This window comes from Cetorhinus maximus, chromosome 6, assembly GCF_964194155.1.
Source record: "Cetorhinus maximus chromosome 6, sCetMax3.hap1.1, whole genome shotgun sequence".
NCBI classification, from domain to species: Eukaryota; Metazoa; Chordata; class Chondrichthyes; order Lamniformes; family Cetorhinidae; genus Cetorhinus; species Cetorhinus maximus.
Genome location: NC_135884.1, coordinates 3,898,653 through 3,916,528, shown reverse-complemented (window position 1 = coordinate 3,916,528; position 17,876 = coordinate 3,898,653). Strand labels below are relative to the sequence as shown.

At 42.8% G+C, this 17,876-nt stretch overlaps 1 protein-coding gene across 1 annotated transcript in view; it reads left to right on the top strand.

Moving 5' to 3' along the window:
- Positions 1-753: 753 nt before the first annotated feature.
- txnrd3 (thioredoxin reductase 3) overlaps positions 754-17,876 on the top strand; it is a 51,846-nt gene continuing 34,723 nt past the window's right edge. The window contains exons 1-4 of the mRNA XM_078543102.1: positions 754-1,124; positions 8,334-8,394; positions 13,787-13,896; positions 16,057-16,161. Coding sequence (XP_078399228.1) covers positions 1,008-1,124; positions 8,334-8,394; positions 13,787-13,896; positions 16,057-16,161 — 393 coding nt within the window. The 5' untranslated portion in view covers positions 754-1,007. The remainder of the gene's footprint in view (positions 1,125-8,333; positions 8,395-13,786; positions 13,897-16,056; positions 16,162-17,876) is intronic.

Genomic DNA, 17,876 nt, shown 5'->3' with positions numbered 1-17,876 from the left:
ATGGAGAAAATGAGTTGGATCCATTTAGTATATGGGGCTACTGCCTTGGAGTTATGGATGAGTTGAAGTTTATGGCAGATGGAGGATGTGGAGCCAGCCAGGAGAACAATGGGGTAAACATCTCTGGAGGTGACAAAAAGCATGGGTGAGAGTTTGATCGCTAGAACAGGAGGAGGCCATTCAGCCACTCAAGCCTGCAGCACCAGTTATTAAATCATGCCTGGTCCCTAAACTCCACCTGCTCAGCTTGATTCCAGAACTGTTCATACCCTCAGGGTGGGGCAGGGGTGGAGGTGGAATTTAGCAGCTACTTTGTCATAGAAAAACATCTTGGTTTGGATGCTCATCTGGGAATGGAACAGGGATGCTGAGATGATGAATGATGTGTGGTTGAACCCCAGCCAGTGGCTGAGGTGAGACAGGGAGTCAGTCAGTGATGAGGATGGTGGTGATGCTCTTGCCCCAAGTTGCCCTGGAAACAGACTTCAGAGCTTGCCAGTTGCGTCTTCCGCAGTGCCCGAGGGGTCCTGCAGCATCTTTCAGAGACAAAATATAATTAAATTTTCCCATTGAGGACAGTTAATGGTTTTGTTTAGCTGCAGGAGGGTAGGGGAGGGGAGGAGCGGGGCGGGGGGCGGCAGAATGGGGAACCGTGTGCCCATCAGCCAAAGGACCCCTTCGGGCGAATGCCGGAGTCGGCTCAGGAAGGAGGGAGGGAGGGAGGGAGGGAAAGCGGAGCATGCGCAGTGGCTCGGAGTCGGTCGCGGGCGGTGTTTGTGTGGCGCGCGCGCGGGGCTGCGGAGCGGACAGCGAGAGAGAGAGAGAGAGAGAGAAGCTTCGGGAACCTTTCTCGGCCGCCGTCACTTCACCGGCCCCCCCGCCCCCCCCATTGCCCGATAATCGGTTGCCGTTTTCTGTTGTTGAATTGATGCTTTTGGTGAGGTAAAAAGTAGGTCGGCGGAGGTGATTTTATTTACGTGTGTCTCCTCCTCCCGGTCCCGGTCACCATGGCTCCGACCGGCTCCACCGCCTCTCCCGAGGAGCTCAAACTCCGAATCCAGCGCCTCATCGACTCGCACCGGGTCTTGGTGTTCAGCAAAACTTTCTGTCCGTTCTGCAAGAAGGTGAGTCCCCCGGGGGCCCGCGGCCTTTGGAGAGGGAAGGGAAGGGAAAGGGTTAAAAACACCCAGAGTGTGCGCTGCCGAGTCACAACCTCCCACCCTCTACCCCTCTGTTTATTATAAAGGCAAAAAACACAAACAAAAAGTGCTGGAAAAACTCGAAGCAGGTCTGACTAGCATCTGCGGAGAGACAGAGTCAACGTTTCGAGTCCCTGTGACTCTTCTCCAGAACATGTTTATTATGTATTCCTGCCTGTGCTGCTATCATTGGAGTTGCCTATGTAAACATGTCACGCTGCTGCTGCTGCAGCCCCCCCCCCCGGCTGGAGGGTGTAATTCCGTTCTGTCATCCGGCCCCCCCCCCCGCCTCTGATAACCGTTGGCCAAGTGAAGGACTTCCTATTTCTATAGATCCTTTCACAAGCTCAGGATGTCTCAAAGCGCTTCGCAGCCATTGAAGCATTTTTTTTCTTTGAAGCGTTGTCACTGTGGGAATGTGGGAGGCACGACTGCCAATTTGCACAGCAAGATCCCACAAACAAGACTGGTGGTGGTGGTTATCACTAACATGATCCGTTTGGGTGATGTTGGTTGAAGGGTAGATAGTGGCCCTGGAACACTGGGGAGAACCACCCTGCGCTTTGAATAGTGGCATCTTTTATGCTCACCTGAGAGAGAGAGCATGGGGTGGCGGTGGTGGTGGTGGTGGGGGGGGGCTTTGTCTCATCTGAAAGACAGTGTAGCACTCGCTCAGCACTGCACTAGGAGTGATAGCCGAGATTTTGTGCTCAGGGTCTCGGAGTAGGACCTCTGGACTCCTAGGTGAATGTGGTAGGATGGTAATGTGTCGCATGTAGCAATTGGCAACATGTTCTAAGTCATTTCCTTGTTTTAATTACTTCCAAGAAAAACCTCCTGAAATATTAATTTGCAGACATGGGTAATCATACTGGAGCAGTGGCAGCAGGGTCATTGAATATTCTTAAGGCTGAGTTAGATTCTTGATTGACAAGGGAGTCAGGTTATCAGGGGTAGACAGGAAAGTAGAGTTGAGACCACTATCCGATTAGTTATGATCTTATTGAATGGCAGACCAGGCTCAGGGGGGCTGAATGGCTCATTCCTGCTCTTTGTATGTACAACTTTGCACTATCAAACATCCATTATCTTGCCCAAGTATGTATCTGTGAATTTAGATTTTTCAGGCTATGTGATTGTGTAGAGCATCACAGCAAAGCTTAACTCTATTCACAAATGCATGAGATAGGCTACTGCATATTCAAATGCTTTAAATGCATAAAGGTGAATGTGACAATTTCTCATGATCAAAGATTAGCTTGCATCCCTGAATTGGTTCAAGCACACTCCAGGATTTGTATTAACATAATACTGAGGGAAAGAGTGTGCAATTGTTCAAAGTGCTGTCTTTGAGATGAGATTTTTAAATTGAGGACTTGTATGTTTGTTCACAATGTACAAGATCTATCTCGTGGTGCTGTTTGAACAAAAGTGTTGCTCCCTCAATGAGCACAACCAAAACAAATTAACTGGTCATTTATGTCAATCACTGTTTGTAGAATGCAAGCATATCAGCTATTGTATTTGCCTACATATAGAGGTTGCACTTTAGAAGTAATTCACTCAATGCAAGGATCATCTGACATCCTGATGATGTGATAAGCTACAATGTAAATAAAGTTGTTATTTCTGCCTTATCCCCTTTAACTGTTTGCTTTGTGTGCGGCACTTTGCAATATCCTGAGGCTATTCCCTGCTATAGAGTGCAGAATAGATCCACTAAAATAATAATGCCTGAAAAGGTTTGTATTTATATAGAGACTATCACACCCGCTGGACGTTTCAAAGCGCTTTGGAGGCATTGGTGTACTTTTTAAAGTGTAATATTGTTATAATGTAGGAAACGTACTGGCATGTAATGTTTTAGTTATGAAACTGCTTGAGAAATTAGCGTGCTCAATTACAAGATTAGAAGAGCTAATCAGGGCACTCGATATTGAGGCAAATTTTGGGAGAGGGTTTCTTCCACACTTCTTTCTCTCTTTAACTCTGAAGAAGTCATATGGACTTGAAACTTTGACTCTGTTTCTCCCTCCACAGATGCTGCCAGAGCTGCTGAGTTTTTCCAGATTTTCTGTTTTTGTTTCAGATTTCCAGCATCCGCAGTATTTTGCTTTTATTTGGAAGAGGGTATGTGGGTGGAGAACTTTCGAGTCTAACTGGAGTGCAAACATTTATCAAAACATGAAGGGAGGTGTAAGTTTATGGAATTCCCTCCCAGAAATAGCAGTGGAACTGAATTCATAATATCTTTTAAAATAGGAGGTAAATATTTGGGTAGGTGGGAGTTAAGTGGTATAGGGAAAGGGATCAGCTTTCAAAGGAGGTATAGGAATAATCTCTAGTTTATAGTTGCACTCACTTCTGCTGTTGTGAACAGTGCCAACAGAGAAAGTTACCATTGGCAGAAATTCTGGTTCAGTTGCCTTTCTCATGCTGAACTTACAGTGACTGAAATGCCCTTCCACTTTTAGATCAGTGTAGAACAAGTTGAGGATTCTCAGTCTGCCCGTCTCTGCTCATTGGTTAAACTTGCTGAATCATTTGGAGCAGACCCCATTTTAAGCGCTTGTGAAGTGTGGTAAATTGTACTGTATTTATAAAATTAATCTTGGTTCTATAAAATTGGTATAAGTGATTAATTTGGGCATCTTGCTGGAGATCAATTTTCTATGTTCTAAAAACATGGAATTATAAAATTGAATTTAGATTGGTCAGAATCTTTGAGCTTTGCTTATCAAGGTTCAAATCATTTGTAGTCATTTCATGAATAATCATGTCTTAACATGCATGTTCAGTAATGAATGCTCCGAACACTGTCCTTTTCGATTATCTTAAGTTTCCTGGTGGTTTCGTTTATCAAGTTTTTACTACTTGACCTTTTCGTGTTTCAATGTAATTAATACATTTACTTTTTTCTGGTCAATTATCTTGTGTAAGGACAACTGAGAGAAAATAAACATGGGTTGAGAGAACACTATCGTAAACAAGTGCACCACAAGTTCCTCCTTTCCCAAACAAAACCACAGTTTTCATTGCAGAATTGGTTGGCATGAACAGGGGAGTTCTCCCCGGTCTCTTGACCAGGATGTATCCCTCAATCCACATCACTTAAAAACAGATTATCTTTCCATTATCACATTTTTGTTTGTGAAAGCTTGCTGTGCACGAATTGGCTTGCTGTCACATTTCAACAGTGACTACCTGTCAGAAAAGTATTTCATTGGCTGTAAATAAATGCAAGTCATTTTTTCTTCAAGTAGGGTGGAGGGGAATGCAAAGCTAAATATATAACAAGCAAGTGTTACTATTTTTCTTTTAAGCTGGGTAAATGTGAAAGGTTAATTTATGCTGTCACTTCACTCACAATGTGGACAAATGTAAGAGTAGTCTGGCTAATATTTGCCTCTATAGCGCTGGTGCACAGGCACAGACGTGCGCACAGACACACAAAGGCGCTGTGGGCAATAAGCAGCAACAGAATTGTATTCAGCCACAATCTGTAATCTCATGGCCCAGCATATCCCCCTCTTTACCATTGCCTATCAAACCGGAGGTCAACCCTGGGTCAATGAAAAGTGCAAGAGGGTGTGCTAGGAGCAGCACCAGGCATACCTAGAAATGAGATGTCAGCCTGGCAAAGCTACAGCACAGGACTACTTGCGTGCCAAACAGCATAAGCAGCAAGTGATAGACAGAGCTAAGTGATTCCACAACCAATGGAACAGATCTAACGCTGCAGTCCTGCCACATCCAGTCATGAATTGTGGCGGACAATTAAAACAACTAACTGGAGGAGGAGGCACCACAAATATCCTCATACACAATGATGGGGGAGCCCTGCAATCAGTGCAAAAGACAAGACTGAAGCATTTGCATTAATCTTCAGCCAGAAGTGTCGAGTGGATGATCCATCACAGCTTCCTCCTGAGGACCCCAGCATCATAGATACCAGTCTTCAGCCAATTCGATTCACTCCCATGAGAGATCAAGAAATGGCTGAAGGCACTGGATACTGCAAAGGCTATGGGCCCTGACAATACCCCGGTAATAGTGCTGAAAACTTGTGCTCCAGAACTAGCTGTGTCCTTAGCCAAGCTGTTCCAGTACAGTTACAACACTGGCATCTACTTGGTAGTATAGAAAACTGCCCAGGTATGATCTGTCCACAAAAAGTAGGATCCCAACCCAGCCACTTACTGCCCCATCAGTCTACTCTCGATCATCAGTAAAGTGATGGAAGGGACCATTGATAGTGCTATCAAGCGGCACTTAGTAATAACCTGCCCACTGATGCTCAGTTTGGGTTCTGCCAGAGCCACTTGGCTCCTGACCCCATTATAGTCTTAGTCCAAACATGGACAAAAAATCTGAACTCTTGTGGTGAGTGACTGCCCTTGACATTAAGGAGCCCTAGAAAAATTGCAGTCGGTGGGAATTGGGGAAAACTTTTCACCAGTTGGAGTCATACCTGGCACAAAGGAAATTGTTGTGGTTGTTGGAGGTCGATCATCTCAGTCCCAGGACATCAGTGCAGGGGAGGCAATGACGAAGTGGTATTGTTGCTGGACTAGTAATCCAGAGACCCATGGTAATGCTTTGGGGACCTGGATTTGAATCCTTCCACGGCAGATGGTGGAATTTGAATTCAATAAAAATCTGGAATTAAAAGTCTAATGGTGACCATGAAACCATTGTCATTTGTTGTAAAAACCCACCTGGTTCACTAATGTCCTTTAGGGAAGAAAATCTGCTGTCCTTACCTGGTCTGGCCTACATGTGACTCCAGACCCACAGCAAAGTGGTTGACTTAAATGCCCTTAAATTGCCCATCTTAAGGATGGGCAACAAATGCTGGCCTAGCCAGTGAAGCCCACATCTCATGAATAAAAATAGTTCCTCAGGTTAGTGTCCTATGCCCAACCTTCTTCAGCTGCTTCATCAATGACCATCCCTCCATCATAATGTCAAAAGTGGGGATGTTCACTGATAATTGCACCATTTGCAATTATTGAAACATTGAAAGCAGTTGATGCCCAAATGCAGCAAGACCTGGACAATATCTAGGCTTGGACTGACAAGGGGCAAGTAATATTTGCGCCACACAAGTGCTGGGCAATGACCACCTCCAACAAGAGAGAATCTAATAATCTCCCCATGACATTCAATGGCATTACCATCGCTGAATCTCCCACTATCAACATCCTGGGGGTTACCATTGACATGAAACTCAACTGAACTAGCCATATAAATGCTGTGGATACGAGAGCAGGTCAGAGGCTAGAAATTCTGCAGAGAGTAACTCGTTTCCTGATTCCCCAAAGCCTGTCCATCTAGTTTGTAACCGCCTGTAACCTGGTTACAGTGACTCTGTAACCACGTGTAAAAACGGACACCCGGTGCGGAAGGGGGTCGGGAAGGAGGAGGACCTCCTCGTGAACCTGCTCCTGGGCCTGGCCAGGTCGGCCATTAACAGGTCCAGGCAGCGGGCGATCGAGGGGGGAGTCCCGCCTGATTGTTTGTCCCTCTTCCGCGGCTACGTTCGCTGCCGGGTGTCCCTGGAGAGGGAGCACGCGGTGTCTGCCGGCACCATCGAGGCCTTCCGTGCCCGGTGGGTGCCGGGGGGACTGGGGTGTTTTGTTGACCCCTTTAATCACATTTTGGTTTAATGTTTGTAAGTTTCCTTTAAACTTTGTCCTTGGTTTTACAGCTGACCTGAATTAGGGGCTGTGCTTGATTTATCCCTTGTTATTGTTAATTTAGTTAATTGTTTTGACTCGAAAAGAGTTACAAGGCACAAGTCAGGAGTGTGATGGAATACTCTCCCCTTGTCTGGATGAGTGCAGCTCCATCAATACTCAAGAAGCTTGGCACTATCCAGGATAAAGCAGCCCGCTTGATTGGCACCCTATTCACCACATTCAACATCCACTCACTTCACCACTGATGCAGAGCAGAGTGGCAGCAGTGTGTGCCATCTACAAGATGCACTGCAGCAACTAATCAAGGCTCCTTGGAGAGCACCTACAAAACCTGTGTCCTCAGCCACTTAGAAGGACACGGGCTGCAGATGCTTGGGAATATCGCCACCTGCAAGTTCCCCTCCAAGCCACTCACCACCCTGACTTGGAAATATATGACCGTTCCTTGACTGTCGCAGGGTCAAAATCCTGGAGCTCCCTCCTTAACAGCACTGTGGGCGTACTTGGACTATAGCGGTTCAAGAATGTAGCCCACCACCACCACCTTGAGTCCAATTAGTAATGGGCAATGAAAATGCTGGCCTAGCCAGCGAGACCCACAACCCTTGAAAGAATGTTAAAAAAGACTCAATTTCTACTAAATTGCTTACTACCAAACTTTCCTCTTTGCTCCCATGCTAGCTGATGTTGTAATTAGATCCCCCTCATTGAGCTGATTTTCACTGTTGGTTGAATCTCTGCACGATTTTATCTTCCCCTATCTTTATAAACTCCCCCAGCTGTACACCTCATCTTGAAACAAGTACTTAAATCTTTTTAACACAGTTAAGAGTCATTGGCGTAACCTTTCTCCGTTCTTTATTGTCAGTATTTTTGTTGCCATCAGGAGTTAATAGCATAATTAAGGTTTTAATTTAATTAATCATTCTGAAGTAAACCTGCATCACTCAAACAATTGAGTCTAAGGCCCTAGGATCCATTACTGTCCTATAGTGAGTTTTGTTATCTCATCAGGGGAAAAGATTATACACACAGTCTGGCCTTTTGTCTTTGGTCTGGAGTGTGTGGATATATTTGTCCAGGGGTCTCAGCCCTGAAAGCTATTACTCCTGGAAAATGTGACTGGCAGGATCGGCTTGGCTGTGGGATGCAGTCCAAGGCCAAATAGGCTTCCTTATTTCTCAGTTTGCATAAACGATTCTTTCATGGTTGAGGTCCTGGAACACTGCTACTGCTTGTGGAAGCATATCCCAGCTGGAGTTCGTACCTTCTGGATGAGGGGATAATGTATAAGCCCAGTGTTTTTCTACATTGATTTGTGGTGCAGAGTACTGTACATTGTAGTGTTCCTCCAAACGTGATGAATGTGGAAATCTTCAGTTCTTTTAGCCCTGGCTTCTTTTCATAATGTGTTGTATTTTGTTTTATATAGGTTAAAGAACTGTTTAGTGCCCTGGACGTTGATGTACATGTTGTGGAACTTGATTTACTAGGTAACATTCTTTAAGCTTTTAAGTTTTGTCAGTAAGAGTTTGTTATCCTATTTCATTTCAAGATACTATTTAATATTTAACATGCTGTCACATGTTATCAGTGTATATTTGACCTTCAGTAGAGCTTCAGTTTGAAAGGGGAAAAGTGCAGAGTCATGCAGAGCAAGGGAAAAATATTCAAATTCCAGTCCAAACTTTTGTTTTGCAGATAGCTAATATGACTAAAGTACACAATAAAGAATTAAACTGTATCATATTTATGCCTCCCTTATTCCTTAATTTTATTTCCTCTTGTGAAAGCACTAACAGTGTGTATACTGTCTAAGGAGAATGGAAATACTCCAGTATGCCTGAGTGGTTATTTTGTCAGCAGGATGATCCGGCCATCAGAAATATTTGCTTTTCAGGATGAGGCACCAGTAGTGATCAGGAACCTTATTTAGTTTAAGCTGAATTGTACACACACTGCCTCGTTTTTTTTTAAATGGTAGACATCAAATACTTTCTAGTCTGGATGGTCGAAGTAAATTGGTTGTTCTCAAGTGTAGATCTGAAATAACTTTACTAATCTACCCCCTTTGTCAGAGAATGGTGTATAGCATAGGGCAAAATAATATGGGTAGATTCATTGATACAGCATAGAAGGAGGCTATTTGGCCTATCCACTTCCCTGCTTTTTCACCATTGCCCCACAATATTTTTCCCTTCAAGTATCTATCCAATTCCCTTTGAAAGGGTGGTGGATGGAAATTCAGTAGTAACAAGCAGTGCATTCCAGATCACAACTAGCTAAGCTGATTTAAAAAAAAAAATCCTCATATATATTGGAGTATTTTGACCACTTTTCATCCCTTTTTTAATTTAAACAAAAATCCTGCCATTTAGAGATGTTGAGTGAGCTACAGAATTCAGAGAACTGAGCTATTGAATGATTATCTTTTGAAGAAGTAGGAGAGACTTGCACATATGACTGAATTTGATAGTTTGTATAGCAAAGCAAACTTGTTTTAAAGACTGTATATACTGGTGTAGAAGTTGGATTTTGAGACCAATTTTTTTAGGCTAAAAGTTAAGGGGTCGACATTTACATTGGTAATATTATGAATAATGTTGTCGAGGGGCTAATTTTCAACTAAAACACACCTTCCTGGCACATCTAACATCAATCTCAAAAGAATCCGCAAACAATGGAGAAAGCAGCGTCCATGCCAGCCGTTTATTCTTTTCTTTTTCTTTCTTTCCCACTCTTATCCACCGGAAACGTTAACTCTGCTCATCTCCAAAGATGTTGCCCAAACTGAATATTTCCAGCATTTTTTGTTTTTATTATTATATGAAAAATTATTTTTTTAAAGCCAGAAATCAGGGGTCAACTCTTACATGTGGTCGACTTTTACACAGGTATATATTACAATTCTAGAACCAGGGGCCTGGTTTAACATATGGAAACTAAATATAAATGGACAATTCAGTTGTATTTTTCTTAATACTTCATCAATGACAGCTTGTCAAACAGGAGATGGGTTTAGAAAGGCAAAAGTACCTTTTGTGTCATCCAGATGTCCCAGAGCACTTTACAGCTGATTACCTACAGTTAAAAGTATAGTCACTTGAAATATTTTGAAATGTGGGCAGATATTTATGCACGGTAAGGCCCCTCAAACATTGAGATAAGAGATTCCATGAATAATATTCCATGAGTGGATAATTGGCAGACTAAATGAACTGAGGGTTCTCTCCTGTGATTGTTTAAACAACTTTCAGATCGCACCCTTGATAGCTACATGATGTGTAGAGCAGTGGGGTTTTTATCTTTCTGAAGTTGCTTTTGAACGATCAAGATCACCAACCCAATACCTCAAATTTGAAAACTTAAGAATGGAAAGAGTAGGCCATCCGGCCTCTTCTTCCTGCTTGGCCATTCAATAAGATCATGGCTGATCTGATGTGGCCTTAACTCTGCTTTCCTATCTATTCCTCCATAACCCTTGACTCCCTTGTCAATCAAAAATCTATCTTAACTCAGCCTTGAATTCAATGACCCAGTTTCCACTGCTTGCTGGACAAGAGAATTCTAAACGCTAGTGACCCTCTGATAGAAGAAATTCCTCCTCATCTCCATCTTAAATGGGAGACCCCTTTAATTTAAACTCTGCCCCACCCAGCTCTAGGTTCCTCCACGAGAGGAAATATCCTCTCAGCATCTACCATTTTCGATCACCTCTCATTCTTCTAAACATCAATGGGTCTCGGCCCAACCTGCTCAACCTTTCTGAATAAGACAAACCCATCATCCCAGGAATTAGCCTAGTGAACCTGCTCTGAATGGCTTCCAATGTAAGTATGTCCCTGCTTAAGTAAGGTGACCAAAACTCTAGTCCAGTTGTGAACATATGAATTAGGAGCTTAGCAGGCTACTCTGTCTCTTGAGCCTGCTTTGCCATTCAATAAGAGCATGGCTGACCTGATTGTAACCTCTCGCCTACCCCGATAACCTTTCACCCCCTTGCTTATGAAGAATCTATCTACCTTTGCTTTAAAAATATTCAAAGACTCTGCTTCCACTGCCTTTTGAGGAAGAGAGTTCCAAAGACTCATGACCCTCTGAGGGGAAAAAAAATTCTCCTCATCTCTCTATTAAATGAGGGACCCCTTTATTTTTAAACAGTGACCCTTAGTTCTAGATTCTCCCACAAGAGGAAACACCCTCTCCACATTCACCCTGTCAAGACCCCTCAGGATCTTAAAGGTTTCAATTAGGTCGCATCTTACTGTTCTAAATTCCAGTGGATACATGCCTAACCTGTCCAACCTTTCCTCATAAGACAACCCGCCCATTCCCAGTATTAGTCTAGTAGAGCTTCTCTGCACAGCTTCTAACACATTTACATCTTTCTTTAAATAAGGAGACCTGCACAGTACTCCAGATGTGGTCTCATCAGTATCCTGTACAACTGAAGCATAACCTCCCTACATTTGTAGTCCATTTACCTTGCAATTAGTGATAATATTCTATTAGTTTTCCTAATTACTTGCTGTATCTGTATACTAGCCTTTTGTGATTCATGTACTAGGACACCCAGATCCCTCTGAATCTCAGGGCTCTACAATCTCTCACCATTTAGATAATATGCTTATTTTTTATTCTTCCTGCCAAAATAGACACCTTCACATTATACTTCACTTGCCAGATCTTTGCCCACTCACTTAACCTACCTATGTCCTATTGTAGCCTCCTTATGTCCTCTTCACAGCTTACTTTTCCACCTATCTTTGTGTCATCAGAAAATTTAGCAACCATACCTTCGGCCCCTTCATCCAAGTCATTTGTATAAATTGTAAAAAGTTGAGGCCCCAGCACTGAAGCCTGTGGCACACCACTCGTCACACCCTGTCAACCAGTAAAGGATCCATTTAACACAAAAACAGAATTACCTGGAAAAACTCAACAGGTCTGGCAACATCGGCGGAGAAGAAAGGAGTTGACGTTTCAAGTCCTCATGACCCTTCAACAGAACTTAGCAATATCAGGAGAAGGGTGAAATAGGATGAAGGATCCATTTATGCCAACTCTGTTTTCTGTTAGCTAGCCAATCTCCTATCCATGCCAGAATGCTAACCCCTACACCATGAGCTTTTATTTTCTGTAACTTGTGATGTGGCACCTTATCAAATACCTTCTGGAAATCTAAGTGCAGTGCATCCACCGGCTGCCCGTTATCCACAGCACGTAAGACCATAAGATGTAGGAGCAGAAGTAGGCCATTTGGCCCATCGGGTCTGCTTTGCCATTCAATAAGATCATGGCTGATCTGATAATCCTCAACTCCACTTTCCTGCCTTTTCCCCATAACCCTTGATTCCCTCACTGATTAAAAATCGGCCAATCTCAGCCTTGACACCTTCAAAGAACTCCAATGAATTGGTTAAACATGATTCCCCTTGCATAAAACCATGTTGCCTCTGCCTGATTGCCTTGAATTTTTCTAAGTGTCCTGCTATAACATCTTTAATAATAGCTTCTAACATTTTCCCTGTGACAGATGTTAAGCTAACTGGCTTGTAGTTTCTTGCTTTCAGTCTCCCCACTTTTTGAATAAAGAGTTACATTTGATATTTTCCAATCTAATGGAACCTTTCCTGAATCTAGGAAATTTTGGAAAATTAAAACCAACGCATCAACTACCTCACTAGCCACTTTTTAATGCCCTAGGATGAAGTCTATCAGGACCTTGGGACTTGTCAACCTGCAGCTCCAACAGTTTGCTCAATACCACTTTCCTGGTGATTCCACTAGTGTGGCCTCATCAATACCCTGTACAGTTGTAGCAAGACTCCCCTACTTCTTTACTCCATCCTCCTTGCAATAAAGGCCAAGAGTCTGTTTGGCTTCCTAATTCTTGCTGTACTTGCATGCTAATTTTTTGTGACTCGTGTACAGGGGCAACCAAATCCCCCGGTACTGCAGCATTCTGCAGTCTCTCTCAATTTAAATAATATTCTGTTTTTCTATTCTTCCTACCAAAGTGGGCAACTTAACAGTTTCCCACATTTACTGAAGTTTTTCCCACTCACTTAACCTATCTATATCCCTTTGCAAACTTTGTATCCTCCTTACAACTTGTTTTCATAGAATATGCCGGCTCTTTGAAAGGGTTCTCTAATGTAGCCCCATGCTGAGATGTTTTGCCCCATATCCCTGAAAATGATTCCTCTAAGTAAATGTTCAATGTTGTTTTTGAATTGCTTCTATCACCCTTTCAGGTAGTGCCTTCCAGATCTTAACCCTCTGCATTGAAATGTTTCCCACCCAGTTCTCTTACCAGTTACTTTAAATCATAATCTCTGGTTACTGACCTGTTTGTTAAAGGAAACAGTTTCCTCCCTATGTTCCTATGTCAAAACCTCTCAATTCCTGAATATCTATATGTCCCTCTCTGCTCCAACAACAGTTCCAGGTTTTCCAATCCTTCTCATAACTGAAGTCATTCATTAAAATCACTTCACAATTACCCTCATTAAATTGTATCTGTTATGTCTGCTCATTTCACCAGCCTGTGTCCCTGCTCTTTCTCAGACAGTTTGGACTGCATCACCAATTGCCATATATATGATTCAGCACAGAGAAGCCCACACCTACAAGTCCTTTCTTGTTTGGTGCAGGTCAGTTTATATGATGCTTCATCTGCTCTTCCTTTACCAGCATTCTAAAGCTGTCTCTAGCCACTTTTTAAATTCAGGTGCTGATCAAATTAGGGCATTTGAGTAGGCTGCACTTTATCAACACACCAGTCTTGTGTATTACAAATTGACATTATAGATTGTGTGTTTGGTCATCTTGCTATCATGATACAAAGTTGTACTTTTTTGCGTGTGGCTTTTTTTCTTACAGAAGAGGGAACTAATATGCAGAATGTGTTGCAAGAAATGACTGGCCAGAAGACTGTTCCCAGTGTATTTGTTAACAAGGCTCATGTGGGTGGGTGTGACAAAACTGTGCAGGTAATGACTTATTGGTGAAAATGTATACACCTGACCACTAATAAAAAATATACACCTGAAATTAATAAATTTGTAAAGGAAATAACTGCAATCGTCTAGCTCTGTTATGTGTTTATTATTTCTGCTTTATTTGTCATTATTTATAAATGCATTCCAACTTCAAGTTTTCAGAAACCGTGGTCTGAACTGTTCTTTAAATTTGCATGTTTGGCTATGGAGTTCGCTTCAAATAGGTATTTGAACTTCCTTGGTAAATGTCTGGTGTGGTATTGGAACAATATAGACCAAGAAAGTTGAGTTTTATTCCTTTGTCTGTCCCAGATTAATTCATAGCACCTAATGCTGTGTTGGGGGTGTACGTTTGGGCTCTACCAGGGATAGGAAGAGAAAGCAGCCAGGGGTTCTATTTTTCTTTTGGAGGTGTAGACAGGTTGGGGTAAATAAAGTAGTAATCAATGATGCAGTGTTTTTCTATTATCCAAATTGCACTTGACCAGCAGGGTGGGTTAAAGGAAGAAACAAAAATGAAGGAAGTTTTAATCTTGCTGGGCGTGGCTGTGTTTTTCTCAGAGGCCCTCAAAATTAAGGGGGATGGAGAAGAGAGAAAACACATTTCTTTATATAATGGGAGACATTACGTAAGCTGGTTAAAAAAAATCTATTTTGTAACATTAACATGAAAATTATGACAACCAATTGCTGAGGTAGGTAGAGGGTACTTGCATTTGGGAAGAAGAGTCCATTTCAGTTTTATTCCAGCAGCCTATTACACAGCCACAGCACTTTTTAAAATGAAGCATGTGGAATACAAATTTAATTTTCAAATGTGTTCTGTTGTTGGTTGTGATGGGTCACAATTTTGTCATTGTCCTCCCCAACCTGATATTTTTGAGGGAGAAAGAGCAGAGGTAACTTGGTGAAAATTACAAGCCCAACTGTACAATCAAAGTGGCAATTTAAGACATATTTGGCAAAAGCTTGGGGAAATAGTTCATTTTCCCCATTCCCTGAAGAGGGCTGAAAAATAAATGAGAGCCTAATACAATATTTAAGTTTGGTACCCAACAATCTGCAAGTGACTTGACGAATGGAGCACTATCCATTCCTATAGCAAGTTTGAGATTAATTAAAAATCCCTCTTCTGTCATCATTGGGGAAGCATAAGAAATGGGTGCAGCAATAGGCTATTTGGCTTCTTAAGTCTGTTCTGCCATTCAATAAGAGCATGGCTGATCTGATTGTGGCCTTAACTCCACTTCCCTGCCTGCCCCCATGCCTGATGTGGCAGCCAAAGAAAGCAGCCACCAAGAAATGTGCCAAAGGTGAGAAGAAGCGCAAGAAAAGCAGGAAGGAGAGCTACAGCATCTACATCTACAAGGTGCTGAAGCAGGTCCACCCCAACAGCGGCATCTTCTCTTCAGCCACGAGTGTCATTAACTCATTCGTCAATTACACCTTCGAGTGCATTTCCTGTGAGGCTTCCCGCCTGATCCACTACAGCAAACGGCAGACCATCTCCTCCTGCGAGATCCAGACCACTGCCTCCTGCTGCCTGGGGAACTGGCCAAACACCCCATCTCTGAGGGCACTAAGGCAGTCGCTAAATATATCAGCTGCAAATAGAGCTTCTCGGCAGACCATGTTAAAATAACCCTTGACTCCCTTGTAGATCAAAAATCTGTCTAACTTAATCCTTGAATATATTCACTAATTCAACCTCCATTACTCTCTGTGAAAGAGAATTCCAAAGATTAATGATCCTCTAAGAGAAGAAATTCCTTCTCCTTTCCATAAAAATGGGAGATCTCTTATTTTGAAACTGTGCCTCTGAGTTCTATGATTCCCCAACGGGAAACATCCTCTCAGAATCTACTGAGAAGCCCTCAAAATCTTATTTTCATTAAGATCACCTCTTATTCTTCCAAACTCCGATGAGTATAGGCCCAATTTGCTCAACCTTTCCTCGTAAAGACAACCTCATTATCCCAGAAATCAAGCCAGTGAGCAGCCTCCTTCCCCCACTGTGCAAGTGCGATCCTTGCGTTTTTTATATCGGGCTGTCTTTGATACCTTTGCCTCTGCTGTTTAATGGCGTTGCCGTGGAGTTTAAGCAAAATAAACCATGTGAAGTATGCTTCAGTAATTGTGTTTTTCCTGCAGGCTTATGAAGATGGCTTGTTGAAGAAACTTTTGGAGGGAGGTGAACTGTATGAGTATGACCTCATAGTTATCGGCGGTGGTTCTGGAGGACTTGCAGCTTCAAAGGTATAGTGTACACAGCAGGCTTTTATACAGGTGGTGAAAGCAAATACTGGAAAATAGAAGCTGATAGTAGCCGTCCATGGAATTGCTACAATTGGAGTACATTACATGTGAAACTTGGCAGAGGCTGCTTTGTGACCCAGCCCACCCTATCCAATTGATGTCAGACCTTGTTGACAAGTTAAGAGTTTTGAATTTATGCTACATGATCTTGAGTTTGATTGTTCCTGATCACTTGAAAGTGGACCTGTGTGCCCTACAAATCAATGCACCTTTTCTTGCCCAGCGTACAGCCAGATGGTGACAAAAGGTTGAACTGAATCATTTACTCTTTCTCCATAGATATTGTCTACCCTGCTCAATGCCAGCATTTTCTGTCTCTTTATTTCAGATTTACAGAACCTGTAATATTTAGCTTTTTCTGTGGGATCTCCTCTGCCTATCTCAGGGCAGACGACCTCAGTTTAACACCTCATCCAAAAGACAGCGTCTCTGACAGTGCTCATGAAGATGGGGTTTGAGTTGGGTTTAAACTCATGTAAGGCTAAAGTGCTACCATGGCTGATTGCTTGATTGTATAATGATACCATCAGAATGCCAGGCTGAAATGTATATTCTCTGCAGTTGATGGTAACAGCTGGCAATAACTTTTTAATTCTTTACCACTGACTATCAAAGAAACCAATAGCCAGGCTTCCATCACTAAGATTACCGACTTCCACCTCCATGAAATTGCCTATCTCTGCCTCTGCCACAGGCCATTTGCAGAAACCCTCATCCATGCTTGCCTCCTCTAGATGTAACTATTCTAATGTCCTCCTGGCCACCCTCCCATTTGCACCCTCCGTAAACTTGAGCTCATCCAAACTGCTCTATGTATCCTAACTTGCACCAGGGCCTGCTTTCTGATCCACATTGGTTCCTGGCCCAGAAACGTCTCAATTTTTAAAAGTTCCCATCCTTGTTTTCAAATTCCCCCATGGTGTCGCTTCTCCCAATTCTGACTTTTTGTGCATTCCAGATTTTTCGTTGCTCTCATCGTTGGTGGCTGTGCCTTCAGCTAACTATACCATAAGCTTTATAACTCCCTTGCTAAAATGCTCTATCTCTTTGCACCTCTCTCCTCCATTAACCTAGTTTTGGTCAACTGTTCCATTATCCTGTTGGGTATCTGTGTCAAATTTTGTTAATATTCCTGTGACGTGCTTTGGGACATTTTAGTATGTTAAAGGCACTATATAAATGCAAGCTGTTGTATTTGCTACTTTAGCCTCTGTATGTTGAAGCAAGGCGAGGCTCTAAAACCAAGCATAAACAGGTGTATGGTGGATTTTAAAAAATTCATTCATGCGATGTGAGCTTTGCTGGCTGGGCCAGCATTTATTGCCCATCCCTAGTTGCCCTTGAGAAGGTGGTGGTGAGCTGCCGCTTTGAGCTGCTGCAGTCCATGTGAAGGAACGGCGATATATTTCCAAGTCAGGATGGTGTGTGACTTGGAGGGGAACCACCAGGTGGAGGTGTTCTCATCTATCTGCTGCCCTTGTCCTTCTAAGTGGTAGTGGTCGTGGATTTGGAAGGTGCTGTCTAAGGAGCCTTGGTGAATTTCTGCAGTGCATCTTGTAGATGGTACACACTGTTGCTACTGTGCCTCGGTGGTGGTATGTTATATGTTTGGATTTCATGTCTAGCTTAGTATATTGGTATAGCAGTGAAGGATG